We start from the raw sequence: 18,038 nt of genomic DNA, 5'->3' as shown, positions 1-18,038 counted from the left end.
CTTTAATACTCAATGATTTACTGGATATTTAATGAGGAATAGAGTCCTGAAACGTGGAAAACCATGTTCCCTTTCATAGAGTATATGAGATTTATTAGTTTTCAACTGACTTGGTTGTTATTCAACATTGTTACAGTTTACAGCACAGTGTTTAAATGATACGGAAGGAGTCTTACTTTATTGAGAGGGGTCGCAGTGGAACTGGATAAATGAGAGGGGTCACAGTGGAACTGGATAAATGAGAGGGGTCGCAGTGGAACTGGATAAATGAGAGGGGTCGCAGTGGAACTGGATAAATGAGAGGGGTCGCAGTGGAACTGGATAAATGAGAGGGGTCGCAGTGGAACTGGATAAATGAGAGGGGTCGCAGTGGAACTGGATAAATGAGAGGGGTCGCAGTGGAACTGGATAAATGAGAGGGGGTGGAACTGGCAGTGGAACTGGATAAATGAGAGGGGTCGCAGTGGAACTGGATAAATGAGAAGTGGAACTGGATAAATGAGAGGGGTCGCAGTGGAACTGGATAAATGAGAGGGGTCGCAGTGGAACTGGATAAATGAGAGGGGTCGCAGTGGAACTGGATAAATGAGAGGGGTCGCAGTGGAACTGGATAAATGAGAGGGGTCGCAGTGGAACTGGATAAATGAGAGGGTCGCAGTGGAACTGGATAAATGAGAGGGGTCGCAGTGGAACAGTGGAACTGGATAAATGAGAGGGGTCGCAGTGGAAGTGGAACTGGATAAATGAGAGGGGTCGCAGTGGAACTGGATAAATGAGAGGGGTCGCAGTGGAACTGGATAAATGAGAGGGGTCGCAGTGGAACTGGATAAATGAGAGGGGTCGCAGTGGAACTGGATAAATGAGAGGGGTCAGTGGAACTGGATAAATGAGAGTGGAACTGGATAAATGAGAGGGGTCGCAGTGGAACTGGATAAATGAGAGGGGTCGCAGTGGAACTGGATAAATGAGAGGGGTCGCAGTGGAACTGGATAAATGAGAGGGGTCACAGTGGAACTGGATAAATGAGAGGGGTCGCAGTGGAACTGGATAAATGAGAGGGGTCACAGTGGAACTGGATAAATGAGAGGGGTCGCAGTGGAACTGGATAAAACACAGGCATGGCGGTACTGTCACAAAAATAGATTTTATACATCTTAGACAACAAATGAAGAATACATGCTCCCCCTCCCTAGATTGTCAACCAGGTTAGAGCTATACAAAAAAACATAAATAGTAAAAAAACATTTTTTTATATGCTGATTCTTATGGAAGCAGGGCTGACAAACCACATCTGGGGCCCTGGGCAATAATATTTTGAAGCCTCCCCTCCCCTCATGGCAGTGGAGTAAGATTTTTTAAAGCTAACTTCCTGCAATTGTACGCATTTTGCCATGGGGCAGAGATACAAAATGTTCAGTTTTAAAGCTCATTTCCCAGTTAGTAATCCAGCCATGAATATGAAACAGTTCTCTGTCTATGCCATGGCCATTCTACTGTAGGCTGAGTGTACTTTCTACAAGCTATTTGTAGTCTACAACACTTTTTAATTGAATTGACAAAAACACAACTCAATAAAAAATGATTTGTTGATAAAAGTAAACTAGTTAAAAGGTGAATGTAAAATGTAGTTGTTAGGATTATGGCCATAAAATGTACTTCTGCATCCCTGAAGAGGGACCTGCAGTATTTATTTTTACCTTTATTTTACTAGGCAAGTCAGTTAAGAACAAATTCTTATTAACAATGACGGCCTAGGAACAGTGGGTTAACTGGTCTAGGAACAGTGGGGTTAACTGGTCTAGGAACAGTGGGTTAACTGGTCTAGGAACAGTGGGGTTAACTGGTCTAGGAACAGTGGGTTAACTGGTCTAGGAACAGTGGGGTTAACTGGTCTAGGAACAGTGGGGTTAACTGGTCTAGGAACAGTGGGTTAACTGGTCTAGGAACAGTGGGTTAACTGGTCTAGGAACAGTGGGGTTAACTGGTCTAGGAACAGTGGGTTAACTGGTCTAGGAACAGTGGGGTTAACTGGTCTAGGAACAGTGGGTTAACTGGTCTAGGAACAGTGGGTTAACTGGTCTAGGAACAGTGGGGTTAACTGGTCTAGGAACAGTGGGGTTAACTGGTCTAGGAACAGTGGGTTAACTGGTCTAGGAACAGTGGGTTAACTGGTCTAGGAACAGTGGGTTAACTGGTCTAGGAACAGTGGGTTAACTGGTCTAGGAACAGTGGGTTAACTGGTCTAGGAACAGTGGGTTAACTGGTCTAGGAACAGTGGGTTAACTGGTCTAGGAACAGTGGGTTAACTGGTCTAGGAACAGTGGGTTAACTGGTCTAGGAACAGTGGGTTAACTGGTCTAGGAACAGTGGGTTAACTGGTCTAGGAACAGTGGGTTAACTGGTCTAGGAACAGTGGGGTTAACTGGTCTAGGAACAGTGGGTTAACTGGTCTAGGAACAGTGGGTTAACTGGTCTAGGAACAGTGGGTTAACTGGTCTAGGAACAGTGGGTTAACTGGTCTAGGAACAGTGGGTTAACTGGTCTAGGAACAGTGGGTTAACTGGTCTAGGAACAGTGGGTTAACTGGTCTAGGAACAGTGGGTTAACTGCCTTGTTCAGGGGTAGAATGACAGATTTGTCAGCTTGGGGATTTGATCTAGCAGTTACTGGCCCAACGTTCTAACCACTAGGCTACCTGCCCCAGTATCCCCAGTATCATAATATTATATTATATATAATATATTTAACTTATTGATAACACGGTTATATAAGGAGTTAATCCACATTTAGTTTAAAACATTCACCAACTACTTTACGGTACATTTCTTCCATACCTTCCTCTCTGCCATAACATGAAAATGTTAGTTGATTTTCTTGTAATATTTGATAATAAATCTAACTGCCAAAATAATACCACTTGAATAAATGAGGGATACAAAGTGTATTGAAGCAGGTGCTTCCACACAGGTGTGGTTTCCTGAGTTAATTAAACAATTAACATCCCATAATGCTTAGGGTCATGCATACAAATGCTGGGCAGGCCACTATTATGGTTACCATGGCTACGTCCCCATAAGATGACAATGCCCCCATCCACAGGGCACGAGTGGTTTGATAAGCATGAAAACGATGTAAACCAAGTGCCGTCTCAGTCACCAGATCTCAACCCAATTGAACACTTTACGGGAGATTCTGAAGAGGCGCCTTGAGACGGCCTTTTACACCGCCGCCAACAGAACACCAAACTGGTGGAATGTCTCCTGGAATAATGGTGCCGTAACCCTCCCAACAGAGTTCCAGACACGTGTAGAATCTATGCCAAGGTGAAGCTGTTCTGGCTGGTGGTGGGCCAGCGTTCTATTGACACGATGTTGGTGTTGTTATTATTTTGCCAGTTACCTCTATGTGCCCATAATGTGCCATTGGTTGGACATGTCTAGTGCAGCCTTACCATAGAGCCGTTATTAACCCCTTGTAGCTGGATAATGCTGTTTAGCAAGCTACTTAGGTCATAAGATTGTACATGATTTTAAAACTTTTTCAGACATTTAGCAGACGGCTCTTATCCAGAGCAACTTACATGAGCAATTAGGGTTAAGTGCCTTGCTCAAGGGCACATCGGCATATATATATTTTTCTTCACCTAGTCAGCTCTGGGATTCGAACCAGTGACCTTTCGGTTACTGGGCCAACGCTTAAAAGTGTGGTCTTTGTCATAACCTAAACAACTGCCCTGATTTCCCTGACACTAGCTAAATAAAGTCAATGAGTTGTTACCGGAGACAGTCGTATAGCAACAGATAACATTGACACAGAAGCATTGTGTTTTTCTCAGTAAGGTAGTAACACCTGCAGTAGGCCCAGGTGTTATTTGGTCAATAGAAGATCTAGGGGCTGTTTGGATCTTCTACTTAGGAGCTTGTTCAATAGGGGAGTTACTTTTCATTCAACTTGAAAGATTCTGTTTGTATGTTAACTTGACAAAATGTTCTTTGTGTATTGTGTATTTTTTGCCATTTGTGGTTTTCATTTACTGAAAGAAAATGGCATGAAAATGTATTGCTTTTAGTACTTTTTTCCTTTGGCAGTAGCACAGAACTTCTAAAATGAATTATTTGAGCACCTTTTTAAACAATTTAAAGGTCGAAAGCAGCTATTTTTATCGCAATGTCTAGCATTTCTGGGTAACAATGAACTACCTTACTGTGATTGTTTTCAATTAAAATGGTCAAAAAGAAAAATAGCTTTGTAGCAAAGAGCAATTTCTCAAGCAAATGTTTAGCTTGAACTGTCTGGAAGTGGTTCTGAGTGGGGAGGGGGAAACTGAAAACGAGCTGTTATTGGCAGAGAGGTCTGGAACTCTCTTTCTTATTGGTCTATTAACTCATTTACTCATGATGTCACCATGTGAGGCCAAAACTCCCTCTCACCAAAACAGGCTGAAAATTCAGGCAGTCTTTTCAAACAGCTCTTACCACTAAAAGAAAATATATATATATATATATATATAAAACACAGGAAATCACATTGTTGACTGTACTTAAAGACTGAGTCAGGATACTCTACTACTGCCTTATGATGACTTTAATCTATTCCTGATCCTTTCTGTGTTCACATCCCGTTTAGTTTGGTTAAAAACAGCCAAAGGCAGTGAAAGGCAGAAATGACACGTACCACAATGCAGATCTAAGTGTTTTAGTTCCATCAGATATGAATGAATTGGTGGTTTACTGTATTTAACGTACTTTAGTGGACAGTGGTTGAGTCCGATAGACGTGCCAACCTGAAGGAGGTACAGAGACAGGACATGATATCTGCCTGGAACTTTTGAACAAAAAGGGGCTTTAATGTTAGCCTGGTCCCAGGTCCGGATCGGTTTGTGCTGTAGATCGAAACAGCTGTAGGAGTTGGATACACAGCACACGTTGATCTGGGAACAGGATACTTTAATGTGAAATGCTAGTGAGAACTAATCGTAGAGTTTTACCGAACTGCAAATTATTACAACAAGTCATTCAAATACTTCTCTTGCAGTATTATTCAACAATCCCAAAATAAATATAGTTAATTCTGTCATGTTGAGGGAAGCAAAAATGGTATCATTCTTATGTTCTGGTGTATGTAAAATGTGAAATATATTCTGAAGTGAAATTCAGAGATATTTTCAATAAATGTATAATTAAATGAATTGTTGTTGCTCTACTGTTTTGCAGTGCAGTTATTTTTCCAGTATTCTTAAAATGCAACAGTCTTGACACATTTTTCCTTAGCAACAGTCTGACACATTTAGCCTTAGCAACAGTCTGACACATTTAGCCTTAGCAACAGTCTGACACATTTTTAGCCTTAGCAACAGTCTGACACATTTTGCCTTAGCAACAGTCTGACACATTTTGCCTTAGCAACAGTCTGACACATTTTGCCTTAGCAACAGTCTGACACATTTTGCGAGGAATGTTGTAATGCACTGTAAATAGAAGATTTTCTACAGGTGGGAAATATACTGTATGTTCCTGTATTTAAATGCCACATTGATATGAATTAATATATTGTTCAAATGCCCAGTCAAATAAAAAATACATTGTACCTTTTGCCTAATCTGTAAGTAAAGTTGTAAATATTATATAATAATCTCAATAATAACAGACCTGATAATAAGCCAAAGACGAGGGGAAATTAACCGAGTCGTGTATTCACCAGTGCACACTGTTTCAAAACGTTTTGCAACAGAAAAGGAAAACAAACGTTTCTTATTGGACAAGTTACGGTAGATCAGTGGTCCCTAAACTTTTTATAGTCCCGTACCCCTTCACACATTCAACCTCCAGCTGCGTACCCCCTCTAGCACCAAGGTCAGCCTCAAATGTTGTTTTTTGCCATCATTGTAAGCCTGCCACACACACACACTATACGATACATTTATTCAACATAAGAATGAGTGTGAGTTTTTGTCACAACACGGCTCGTGGGAAGTGACACAGAGCTCTTATAGGACCAGGGCACAAATAATAATATAACAATCAATCATTTTGCTCTTTATTTACCATCTTACATATAAAACCTTATTTGTTCATCAAAAATTGTGAATAACTCAGCTTGAAAGGATGCACATAACTCTGCAATGTTGGGTTGTATTGGAGAGAGTTTCCGTCTAAAATCATTTCCCACACACAGTATGTGCCTGTATTTAGTTTTCATGCTAGTGAGGGCAGAGAATCCTCTCTCACATAGGTACATGGTTCCAAAGGGCATCAGTGTCTTAACAGCACGATTTGCCAAGGCAGGATACTCTTGAGCACAGCCCAATCCAGAAATCTGGCAGTGGCTTCTGATTAAATTCAATTTTCATTGAACCGATTGTTGCAATTTCAATGAGGCTCTCTTGTTCAGATATCGATAAGTGGACTGGAGGCAGGGCATGAAAGTTATATAATGAATCCAGTTGTTTGTGTCGTCCATTTCAGGAAAATACCTGCGTATTTGCGCACCCAACTCACTCAGGTGCTTCGCTATATATCACATTTGACATTGTCCGTTTGCTATATATCACATTTGACATTGTCCGTTTGCTATATATATGACATTTGACATTGTCCGTAAGCTTGAGTTCATTTGCACACACAAAATCATACAATGATGGAAAGACCTGTGTGTTTTCCTTGTTAATGCAGACAGAGAAGAACTCCAACTTCTTAAAACTTCTTTGGGATCGGTGTCCCTTCCATGGGACGATTGAGCTAATGTAGGCTAATGCGATTAGCATGAGGTTGTAAGTAACAAGAAAATTTCCTAGGACATAGACATATCTGATATTGGCAGAAAGCTTAAATTCTTGTTAATCTAACTGCACTGTCCAATTTACAGTAGATATTACAGTGAAAGAATAACATGCTATTGTTTGAGGAGAGTGCACAATTTTGAACATGGAAAGTTATTAATAAACAAATTAGGCACATTTGGGCAGTCTTCATACAACATTTTGAACAGAAATGAAATGGTTCATTGGATCAGTCTACACCTTTGCACATGCAGTGCTGCCATCTAGTGGACACCATCTAATTCGCACCTGGGCTGGAATAATACATTATGGCCTTTCTCTTGCATTTCAAAGATGATGGTACAAAAAAAAGAAGGGTTGTTTTAATCTTTGCATTATCTTTTACCAGATATATTGTGTTATATTCTCCTACATTCCTTTCACATTTACATAAACTTCAAAGTGTTTCCTTTCAAATGGCACTAAGAATATGCATATCCTTGCTTCAGGTCCTGAGCTACAGGCACTTAGATTTCAATATGTCATTTTAGGCAAACATTTTTAAAAAGGGGCGGATCTCAATTCATCATTCCCTCAATTGTGTCCTGCACATTGAATATAGTTGCGGGGAGTCCCTGTAATCCTACATTCAGATCATTCGGTCTAGAAAAAACATCACCCATATCGGCCAGTCGTGTAATAAACTCGTCATCATGCAAGCGGTCAGACAAGTGAAAATTATGGTCAGTAAGAAAACTTTAAGCTCGTCTCTCAATTTTTTTAATTTTTATAGTTTGTCCCTTGATAACCAGCCCACTTCTGTATGTTGTAAAAGCTTTACATGGTCGCTGCCCGTATCATTGCATAGTGCAGAAAATACACAAGAGTTCTGGGGCCTTGCTTTAACAAAGTTAACCATTTCAAATCAAATCAAATGTTATTTGTCACATACACATGGTTAGCGTGCTTCTAGTTCTGACAATGCAGTAATAACCAACAAGTAATCTAGCTAACAATTCCAAAACTACTACCTTATACACACAAGTGTAAGGGGATAAAGAATATGTACATAAAGATATATGAATGAGTGATGGTATTTTCACTGTAGTGTCCAAAACGTCTTTCAAGCTGTCAAGCATTCCCTTGGCAGCAAGAACCTCTCCGTGGATGCTGCAGTGTACCCAAATGGCGTCGGGAGCAACTGCTTGCACTCGCGTTACGACTCCACTATGTCTCCCTGTCATGGCTTTTGCGCCATCAGTACAGATGGCGCAAACGGTGGTGCGCGCTAAATAGCGTTTCAATCGGTGACGCCACTTGCTCTGAGACCTTGAAGTAGTGGTTCCCATCTGTTACAGGGGCAGTGACACGAGGCTAATCAAACCTGCAACCCGTATGATTTTATTCCTGCCTGTTTCAGCCCAACATCAAGCCACGGTATCTAGGATTTCATTAAAGATTCAAATGCAACCCGTATGATTTTATTAAAGTAATAATAATGGATTCTGGTTGAAATCCATAGACAAATATACAGGTCAGTTTGCTTATCTCTCCCTCAACGTCAACAAAAGGAAGAAGATGATCGTGGACTACAGGAGACAGCAAAGAGACCAGGTCATGAGATCAGGAAAAACTCCAGGCCCGAGAAAAGACACTTACTAATTTTTCCACACCACTTTTGAACACGTGGTGCAACCTCTGGCTCATTCTGACGTCTTAATATCTTGTTCTTTATTATTTATTTATTTTTAAACCTTTGGATTATGTGCGTATTGTTATTTTGTATTGCTAGATATTGCTGCACTGCTTGAACTAGATACATAAGCATTTTGCTGGAACTGCGATAAAACGGTATGTAGCCGTACTTCAATGAGATTTGATTCCACTTAAAACATAATCTGGCTCAATCATGGGGCCCCATAAAGGCAATTCAATTCAAAGGGCTTTATTGTCAAAGCAAGTGAAATAGATCATAAACAAAAGTGAAATAAATCATATAAAATGAACAGTAAACATTACACTCGCAAAAATTCCAAAGGAAATAGAGACATTTCAAATGTCATATTATGTCTATATACAGTGTTGCAACGAATACAAAGGGAAAGTGAATAAAAAATATGGGTTGTATTTACAATGGTGTTTGTTCTTCACTGGTTGCCCTTTTCTTGCTGCTGTGATGGCACACTGGTATTTCACCCAATAGATATGTGAGTTTTCACATTCTTTGTGGGTCTGTGTAATCTGAGGGAAATATGTGACTGACTTGCCTAGTTAAATAAAGGTAAAGAAAAAAAAAAAAAAAAGATGGTCATACATTTGGCAGTTGGTTCGGAAGTGCAGCTCAGTTTCCACCTCATTTTGTGGGCAGTAAGCACATAGCCTGTCTTCTCCTGAGAGCCATGTCTGCCTACGGCGGCCGTTCTCAATAGCAAGGCTATGCTCACTGAGTCTGTACATAGTCAAAGCTTTCCTTAAATTTGGGTCAGTCACAGTGGTCAGGTATTCTGTGACTGTGTACTCTCTGTTTAGGGCCAAATAGCATTCTAGTTTGCTCTGTTTTTATGTTACATTTACATTACATTTAAGTCATTTAGCAGACGCTCTTATCCAGAGCGACTTACAAATTGGTGCATTCACCTTAAGATTCTTAATTCTTTCCAATGTGTCAAGTAATTATATTTTTGTTATCTTATGATTTGGTTGGGTCTAATTGTGTTGCTGTTCTGGGGCTCTGTTTGTGTTTGTCAACAGAGCCCCAGGATCAGCCTGCTTCTCCAGGGTCATCTCTCTGTAGGTGATGGCTTTGTTATGGAAAGTTTGGCTCCATCTAGTAGGCAATACCAGCGTAACCCCACCACCTCGTCCCTACTTACTGCGTGGCGTCATTAGAAAGCGCCCTACAACGGCTAATATAGCGTTATTTTTTTATTTACCTCAAGCTGCGTCCCGCAATGGAAGTAAACAGGGACGAAGCAGAGCGTTGCATTGACATTGCAACTTCTGCATTAACAAATAATCAAGCAGAGAAGGCTGTTAGATTTCTAGAAAAGGCACAGAAACTTTTTCCGACGGATAAGGCGAGAGGTAAGAGACGGCCGCTTGAGAAGCGACATGAATGCCAGCTAGCATCCAGGCTATATTTTTTCTTGGGAAATTGAGGGCCCTCTATAGTTACGAAAATACGTTACCCATCTCACTGCTATAGCTAGCTAATTATCGCCGAGTTTTCATATAAAACATCTAATCTGTCTGGATTTTGCATTGTCACTGTTATAGTATACACAGTCCGTTTAATTATGCTGGTTATATTAGCGAGCTACCTAACGCTAGTTATGTAGTCAGTACATTCAGTTGCACCCAATCTCATGTTGCTAGTTAAATACAAACGGTGTAGCTGCATAGCTAGCGGTCTTTAACGCTGTTACTTCGAATAACTCACTCCGTGTGCTTCTGACTGTACAAGAGGGAGATGTCATCAGAGATTTGCCCCAATGGGCCTGCTCAGTGGAGACGTTTCTGGGGGAAACTACGATACTCTAATGTTCCTCTAAATGTTACTCTCTATCTGTATTTCCAGCACTGCTGGACTTGATTGCAAAAAATGGTTTCACCCCTGGTCATGACAACCAGTCAGGAACCAGTGATGGCACTGGGCCAAGGCAGCGAAGACCTGGGGAGGAGGACCAAGGAGAGAAGGCCTCGCAGACAGCCAAATCCTACACCTCAGATCAACTGGATGCTGTCAAGAAGTAGGATGCATGGAATTTAGTATCATTGCAATTATTATCATATAAAATGTAATTGCAAGGAAAGTGAAGTGAAGTGAAGGAAAAGGATACTTAGTCAGTTGCACAACTGACTACATTCAACCAAAAATGTGTCTCCCCTCATTTAACCCAACCCCTCTGAATCAGAGAGGTGCGAGGGGTTGCTTTAACCCAACCCCTCTGAATCAGAGAGGTGCGAGGGGATGCTTTAACCCAACCCCTCTGAATGAGAGAGATGCGAGGGGTTTCCTTAATCGAAATCCATGTCATCCCTGCCCGGAGAACAGTTGTTGGGGGTTAAATGCCAAAGGTCGCTGGCTTGGATTCAAACAGATTTTTCACCCAACGCTCTTACCCGTTAGGCTACCTGCCGCACAAACGTTCCTGCTGAGCCGGGACCATATATATATATATATATATATATTTGTTGATAAAAGCATCTGCTAAATGGCATGTTATATTGAAACTGCGTCAAGGCTTCTAAAACATTAACATCAAACATCTGTTTAACTCCCACTTTCCACAATGAATCTTCCTTATCAGAACATGAAAATATCTTGAAACAATTTAGTGTTTTGTCTTTATAGTTTTCTTCTTCTTTGTTTCCAGAATAAAACAGTGTAAAGACTTCTATGAGATTCTCGGAGTGAAGAAAGATGCGTCCGAAGATGATCTCAAGAAGTCATATCGAAAATTAGCGTTGAAATTCCATCCCGACAAAAACCACGCACCGGGTGCCACTGAGGCGTTTAAAGGTACGCCCCCAAACCATACTTATTTTCTTAATTATTTTAATGTGATAACCATTCAAAGGATCCGGTTTGACGGACACAGATTAAACCTAGTGGACTAAAAGGTGTTAAACTGAGAATGCTTTCTAGTCTAATCTGTATCCAGGAAACCGGTTTGACGGACACAGATTAAACCTAGTGGACTAAAAGGTGTTAAACTGAGAATGCTTTCTAATCTGTATCCAGGAAACCGGTTTGACGGACACAGATTAAAAAATGACTAAAGGTGTTAAACTGTTAAACTGAGAATGCTTTCTAGTCTAATCTGTATCCAGGAAACCGGTTTGGTGGACACAGATTAAACCTAGTGGACTAAAAGGTGTTAAACTGAGAATGCTTTCTAGTCTAATCTGTATCCAGGAAACCGGTCCAATGAATTGTATATCATTTAATGTAATTTGAAGGTACCTAAAAAGGTGTTTGTTTTCCCCCAGCTATTGGAAATGCCTACGCCTGCTTGAGTAATGCTGACAAGAGGAAACAGTATGACCAGTGTGGTGAGGAGAAGAGACATCCGTCAAGACAGGGCCAGACCAACGGCGACTTCCAGGCCGATATTTCACCCGAGGACCTCTTCAATATGTTCTTCGGAGGGGGTTTTCCAGCAAGTGAGTGACACACACACACACACACACACACACACACACACACACACACACAGTCACTAGAAACCATTACATCTACATATTTTACTGCCACCTCCACTGCTAATGCTTTATCTATTGGTCGTCTGTTTTGCTTCTCAAGGCAACGTTCATGTATACAGAAATGGGCATCAGAGGCCAGCGGGACAACGGGGACAACAGAGAGAGGTATGCCAGTGTTTTTTTTTTCGTGATTGCACATTTTCCAGTTCAGGTAATTTAAGTAGATACATTTAGCCATTTTCTAATGGCTTTCTAATGTACTGCTGCTGTACAGCAGGGGGAGTCCTTGTTGTTTTTGCACTGCAAACTGAGAATGATCTACTTGGGTAGAACTGTATTGTTACACTATGTGACCAAAAGTATGTGGACACTTGCTTGTCCAACATCTCATTCCAAAATCATGGGCATTAATATGGAGTTGGTCCCCCACCCCTTGCTGCTATAACAGCCTCCACTCTTCTGGGAAGGCTTTCCACTAGACGTTGGAACATTGTTGTGGGGGCATGCTTCCATTCAGCCACAACAGCATTAGTGAGGTCTGACACTGATGTTGTGTGATTAGGTCTGGCTCGCAGTCGGCATTCCAATTCATCCCAATGGTTTTTGATGGAGTTGAGGTCAGGGCTCAGTGCAGGCCAGTCAAGTTCCACTTCCACACCGATCTCGACAAACAATTTCTGTATGGACCTCGCTTTGTGCACACGGTCATTGTCATGCTGAAACAGAAAAGGGGCCTTCCCCAAACTGTTGCCACAAAGTTGGAAGCACAGAATCGTCTTAAATGTCATTGTATGCTGTAGCGTTAAGATTTCCCTTCACTGGAACTAAGGGGCCCGAACCATGAAAAACAGCCCCAAACCATTATTCCTCCTCCACCAAACTTTACAGTTTGCACTATGCATTGGGGCAGGTAGCGTTCTCCTGGCATCTGCCAACACCAGATTCGTCTGACGGACTGCCAGAAGGTGAAGTGTGAGAACGTGTTTCCACTGCTCCAGAGCCCAATGGCGGTGAGCTTTACACCACTCCAGCCGACACTTGGCATTGCGCATGGTGATCTTAGGTTTGTATGTAGCTGCTCGGCCATGGAAGTCCATTTCATGAAGCTCCTGACTAACAGTTATTGTGCTGACGTTGCTTCCAGAGGCAGTTTTGAACTCTGTAGTGAGTGTTGCAACCCGAGGACAGACCATTTTTATAATCTATGGGCTACATCGCTCGGCGGTCCTGTTCTGGGAGCTTGTGTGGCCTACCACTTCACGGCTGAGCCGTTGTTGCTCCTAGACGTTTCCACTTCACCATAACAACACTTAGTTGCCCGGGCCAGCTCTAGCAGGGCAGACATTTGATGAACTGACTTGTTGGAGAGGTGGCATCTTATGACAGTGCCATGTTGAAAGTCACTGAGCTCTTCAGTAAGGCCGTTCTACTACAAATGTTTTCCTATGGAGATTGCATGGCGGCGTGCTCAGTTTTGTATACCTGTCAGCAACGGGTGTGGCTGGCTGAATTCACTAATTTGAAAGTGTGTCCATATACTTTTGTACATATAGTGTGTGTGAAATTAGCCTGTGCAAAGTGGATTGCTAGGCTTAAGGTCAGTAGTTGGTTTTGCAGTGTTACCAGTTAACTCTAACTAACCTGTATAGTTTACCATGTCAGGTTGTTGTTGTTGTTGTCTAACTAACCTGTATAGTTTACCATGTCAGGTTGTTGTTGTCTAACTAACCTGTATAGTTTACCATGTCAGGTTGTTGTTGTTGTCTAACTAACCTGTATAGTTTACCATGTCAGGTTGTTGTTGTTGTCTAACTAACCTGTATAGTTTACCATGTCAGGTTGTTAGTTTACCATGTCAGGTTGTTGTTGTTGTCTAACTAAACTGTATAGTTTACCATGTCAGGTTGTTGTTGTTGTCTAACTAACCTGTAGTTTACCATGTCAGGTTGTTGTTGTTGTTGTCTAACTAACCTGTATAGTTTACCATGTCAGGTTGTTGTTGTTGTCTAATAGTTTAACCTGTATAGTTTACCATGTCAGGTTGTTGTTGTTGTTGTCTAACTAACCTGTATAGTTTACCATGTCAGGTTGTTGTTGTTGTTAGTTTCTCAACTAACTAACCTGTATAGTTTACCATGTCAGGTTGTTGTAACCTGTATAGTTTACCATGTCAGGTTGTTGTTGTTGTCTAACTAACCTGTATAGTTTACCATGTCAGGTTGTTGTTGTTGTCTAACTAACCTGTATAGTTTACCATGTCAGGTTGTTGTTGTTGTTGTCTAACTAACCTGTATAGTTTACCATGTCAGGTTGTTGTTGTCTAACTAACCTGTATAGTTTCTAACTAACCTGTATAGTTTACCATGTCAGGTTGTTGTTGTTGTCTAACTAACCTGTATAGTTTACCATGTCAGGTTGTTCTAACTAACCTGTATAGTTTACCATGTCAGGTTGTTGTTGTTGTCTAACTAACCTGTGTTGTAAGTTTTTCAGGTTGTTGGGAGGCTGTTGTTGCTCTTTGTCCAGCTGCTGCCCATAGTCATCCTAGTGGTTGTGTCAGCTCTCAGTCAGATGATGGTCTCTAACCTGTATAGCCCCCTACAGCCTCAGCTTCAGGCCGTGAGTCTAACCCCTGTCCCCCTAACACACCTGGATATAACCAGGTAGGTCAGTTGATAACAAGTTCTCATTTACAACTGCGACCTGCCCAAGATAAAGCAAAAGCAGTGCGACAAAAACAACAGAGTTACACATGGGATAAACAAACATACAGTCAATAACACAATAGAAAAATCTATATACAGTGTGTGCAAATGTAGAAGATTAGAGAGGTAAGGCAATAAGTAGGCCATAGAGGCAAAATAATTACAATTTAGCATTAACACTGGAGTGATCGATTTGCAGATGACGTTCAAGTAGAGATACTGCATTAACACTGGAGTGATCGACGGGTTCAAGTAGAGATACTGGGGTGCAAAAGAGCAAGAAGATAAATAACAATATGGGGATGATGTAGTTGGGTGGGCTATTTACAGATGGGCTGTGTACAGGTTCAGTGATCGGTAAGCTGCTCTGACAGCTGATGCTTAAAGTTAGTGAGGGAGGTAAGTCTCCAGCTTCAGTCATTTTTGCAATTCGTTCCAGTCATTGGCAGCAGAGAACTGGAAGGAAAGGCGGCCAAAGGAAGTGTTGGCTTTGGGGGTGACCAGTGAGATATACAGTGGGGCAAAAAAGTATTTAGTCGGCCACCAATTGTGCAAGTTCTCCCACTTAAAAAAGATGAGAGAGGCCTGTAATTTTCATCATAGGTTACCTGCTGGTCAGGATGATATCTAAGAGGGTGCCCATGATTACGGATTTAGGGTTGTACCTGGTAGGTTCCTTGATAATTTGTGTGAAATTGAGGGCATCTAGTTTAGATTATAGGATGGCCGGGGTGTTAAGCATATCCCAGTTTAGGTCACCTAACAGTACAAACTCAGAAGATAGACGGGGGCAATCAATTCACATATGGTGTTCAAGGCACAGCTGGGGGCAGAGGGGGGTCTATAACAAGCGGCAACGGTGAGAGACTTGTTTCTGGAAAGGTGGATTTTTAGAAGCTCGATTCGTTTGGGCACAGACCTGGATAGTAAGACAGATCTCTGCAGGCTACCTCTGCAGTAGATTGCAACACCGCCCCCTTTGGCAGTTCTATCTTGTCGGAAAGTGTTATAGTTAGGGATGGAAATTTCAGGGGTTTTGGTGGTCTTCCTAAGCCAGGATTGAGACACGGCTAGGGCATCCAGGTTGGCAGAGTGTGCTAAAGCAGTGAATAAAACAAACTTAGGGAGGAGGCTTCTGATGTTAACATGCATGAAACCAAGGCTTTTACGGTTACAGAAGTCAACAAATGAGAGCGACTGGGGAATGGGAGTGGTGCTGGGGGCTGCGGGTCCTGGGTTAACCTCTACATCCCCAGAGGAACAGAGTAGGATAAAGGTACGGCTAAAAGCTATAAGAACTGGCCGTCTAGCACGTTCGGAACAGAGAGTAAAGGGAGCAGGATTCTGGGCATGGAAGAATAGATTCAAGGCATAATGTACAGACAAAAGAGTATGGCAGGATTAGATGAGTACAGTGGAGGTAAACCTAGGCATTGAGTGACGATGAGAGAGGTTTTTGGGAATGTTCCAACCAGGATTAATGGCAATCTGGAATTTTGGAAAATTTACCAGAGTTTTGCAACCCTAGCTGTGCGGTCTTAAACTCCTATAGTCATACATGTGACTATGCTGAATTATTACACAACTTCCCCCAGAATAATACAATCATTTGATGAGTCTTCTTTCCTTGTATTACAAAATGCTGAACTGTCTTTGATGGGACGGATTATCCTCCAGTTGCTATGACAATGGATTTCACAATGTGGAAATAGTTTGGAAATGTGGTTTTCAGCAGTTTTTTTTGTGTGTTTGTTAGCTGTATTAGTTTGACTGGGGTGGTGAGATGGCACCCTATTCCCTATATAGTGCATTATCCCTATGGGCTCTGTTCAATAGTAGGACACTAAATAGGGACTAGGGCGCCATTTGGGACACCGCCTGGTAGTCTTTAGGGAGGTCACAGGTCATAGATTGACTTTAGGGGAAAGTAGTCGTCAACAGGGGCTCTTTGGCCCGTGGTTAGGGCCCGGTGATGGCTGGCCCATGGTTAAGGCCCAGTGATGGCTGGCCCGTGGTTAAGGCCCGGTGATGGCTGGCCCGTGGTTAAGGCCCGGTGATGGCTGGCCCATGGTTAAGGCCCAGTGATGGCTGGCCCGTGGTTAAGGCCCGTGGTTAAGGCCCGGTGATGGCTGGCCCGCGGTTAAGGCCCGGTGATGGCTGGCCCGCGGTTAAGGCCCGGTGATGGCTGGCCCGCGGTTAAGACCCGGTGATGGCTGGCCCGTGGTTAAGACCCGGTGATGGCTGGCCCGTGGTTAAGACCCGGTGATGGCTGGCCCGTGGTTAAGACCCGGTGATGGCTGGCCCGTGGTTAAGACCCGGTGATGGCTGGCCCGTGGTTAAGACCCGGTGATGGCTGGCCCGTGGTTAAGACCCGGTGATGGCTGGCCCGTGGTTAAGACCCGGTGATGAATGGCAGGCTTGGGCAGTATACCAGGGTATTTGGAAAAAGCCACGGTATGGTTTTTCAATACCGTCAAAACTATTTATTTGTCATTTCTCAATAAATGTGAATATTTGTAGCTACTTTTTAAATTAATACCTGCAGTCAACTTGTGCACTAAGAAAACGTGTGATATCTAGTCAGTTGTACAACTGAATGTATTCAACTGAAGTGTGTCGTCCTTATTTAACCCAACCCCTCTGAATCAGAGAGGTGCGTGGAGCTACCTTAATCAACATCCACGTCATCGGCGCCCGGGGAACAGTGGGTTAACTGGCTTGCTCAGGGGAACAGTGGGTTAACGGTCTTGCTCAGGGGCAGAATGACAGATTTTTACCATGTCAACTCCGGGATTCGATCCAGCTACCTTTCGGTTACTGGCCCTACGCACCTAACCACCAGGCTATCACCACCAATACCCTACTCCTCTGTCTGTCTGTTATCACCACTGTTACTGTCGTGTGGGAGACTATAGTGATCGTGTCAGAGAGTAGTTGAAGGGATTGGTGTTGGTGGGTTGGATCATGTGAAGCTGCTTCACTGGGATGGCAGGTAGTCTAATGGTTAGAGCATTGGGCCAGTAACCAGCAGGTAGTCTAATGGTTAGAGCGTTGGGCCAGTAACCAGCAGGTAGCCTAGTGGTTAGAGTGTTGGGCCAGTAACCAGCAGGTAGCCTAGTGGTTAGAGCGTTGGGCCAGTAACCAGCAGGTAGCCTAGTGGTTAGAGCATTGGGCCAGTAACCAGCAGGTAGTCTAATGGTTAGAGCGTTGGGCCAGTAACCAGCAGGTAGCCTAGTGGTTAGAGCGTTGGGCCAGTAACCAGCAGTTAGCCTAGTGGTTAGAGCGTTGGGCCAGTAACCAGCAGGTAGTCTAATGGTTAGAGCGTTGGGCCAGTAACCAGCAGCTAGCCTAGTGGTTAGAGTGTTGGGCCA

The 18,038-nt window shown here is 42.7% G+C and overlaps 1 protein-coding gene across 1 annotated transcript in view; it reads left to right on the top strand.

Annotated features, from left to right (window-relative positions):
- Positions 1–9,628: 9,628 nt before the first annotated feature.
- The window catches only part of dnajb12b (DnaJ heat shock protein family (Hsp40) member B12b), a 20,242-nt gene continuing 11,832 nt past the window's right edge, over positions 9,629–18,038 (top strand). Inside the window, 8 exon segments of the mRNA XM_065022983.1 lie at positions 9,629–9,841; positions 10,335–10,506; positions 11,134–11,279; positions 11,750–11,923; positions 12,063–12,135; positions 13,452–13,457; positions 14,467–14,559; positions 14,561–14,581. Of these exon segments, the coding sequence (XP_064879055.1) occupies positions 9,709–9,841; positions 10,335–10,506; positions 11,134–11,279; positions 11,750–11,923; positions 12,063–12,135; positions 13,452–13,457; positions 14,467–14,559; positions 14,561–14,581 (818 nt within the window). The 5' untranslated portion in view covers positions 9,629–9,708.

The sequence above is a fragment of the Oncorhynchus nerka genome, linkage group LG10, assembly GCF_034236695.1.
Source record: "Oncorhynchus nerka isolate Pitt River linkage group LG10, Oner_Uvic_2.0, whole genome shotgun sequence".
Lineage (NCBI taxonomy): Eukaryota > Metazoa > Chordata > Actinopteri > Salmoniformes > Salmonidae > Oncorhynchus > Oncorhynchus nerka.
Note: the sequence above shows the minus strand (reverse complement) of the source record. Positions and strands in the feature narration are given on the sequence as shown.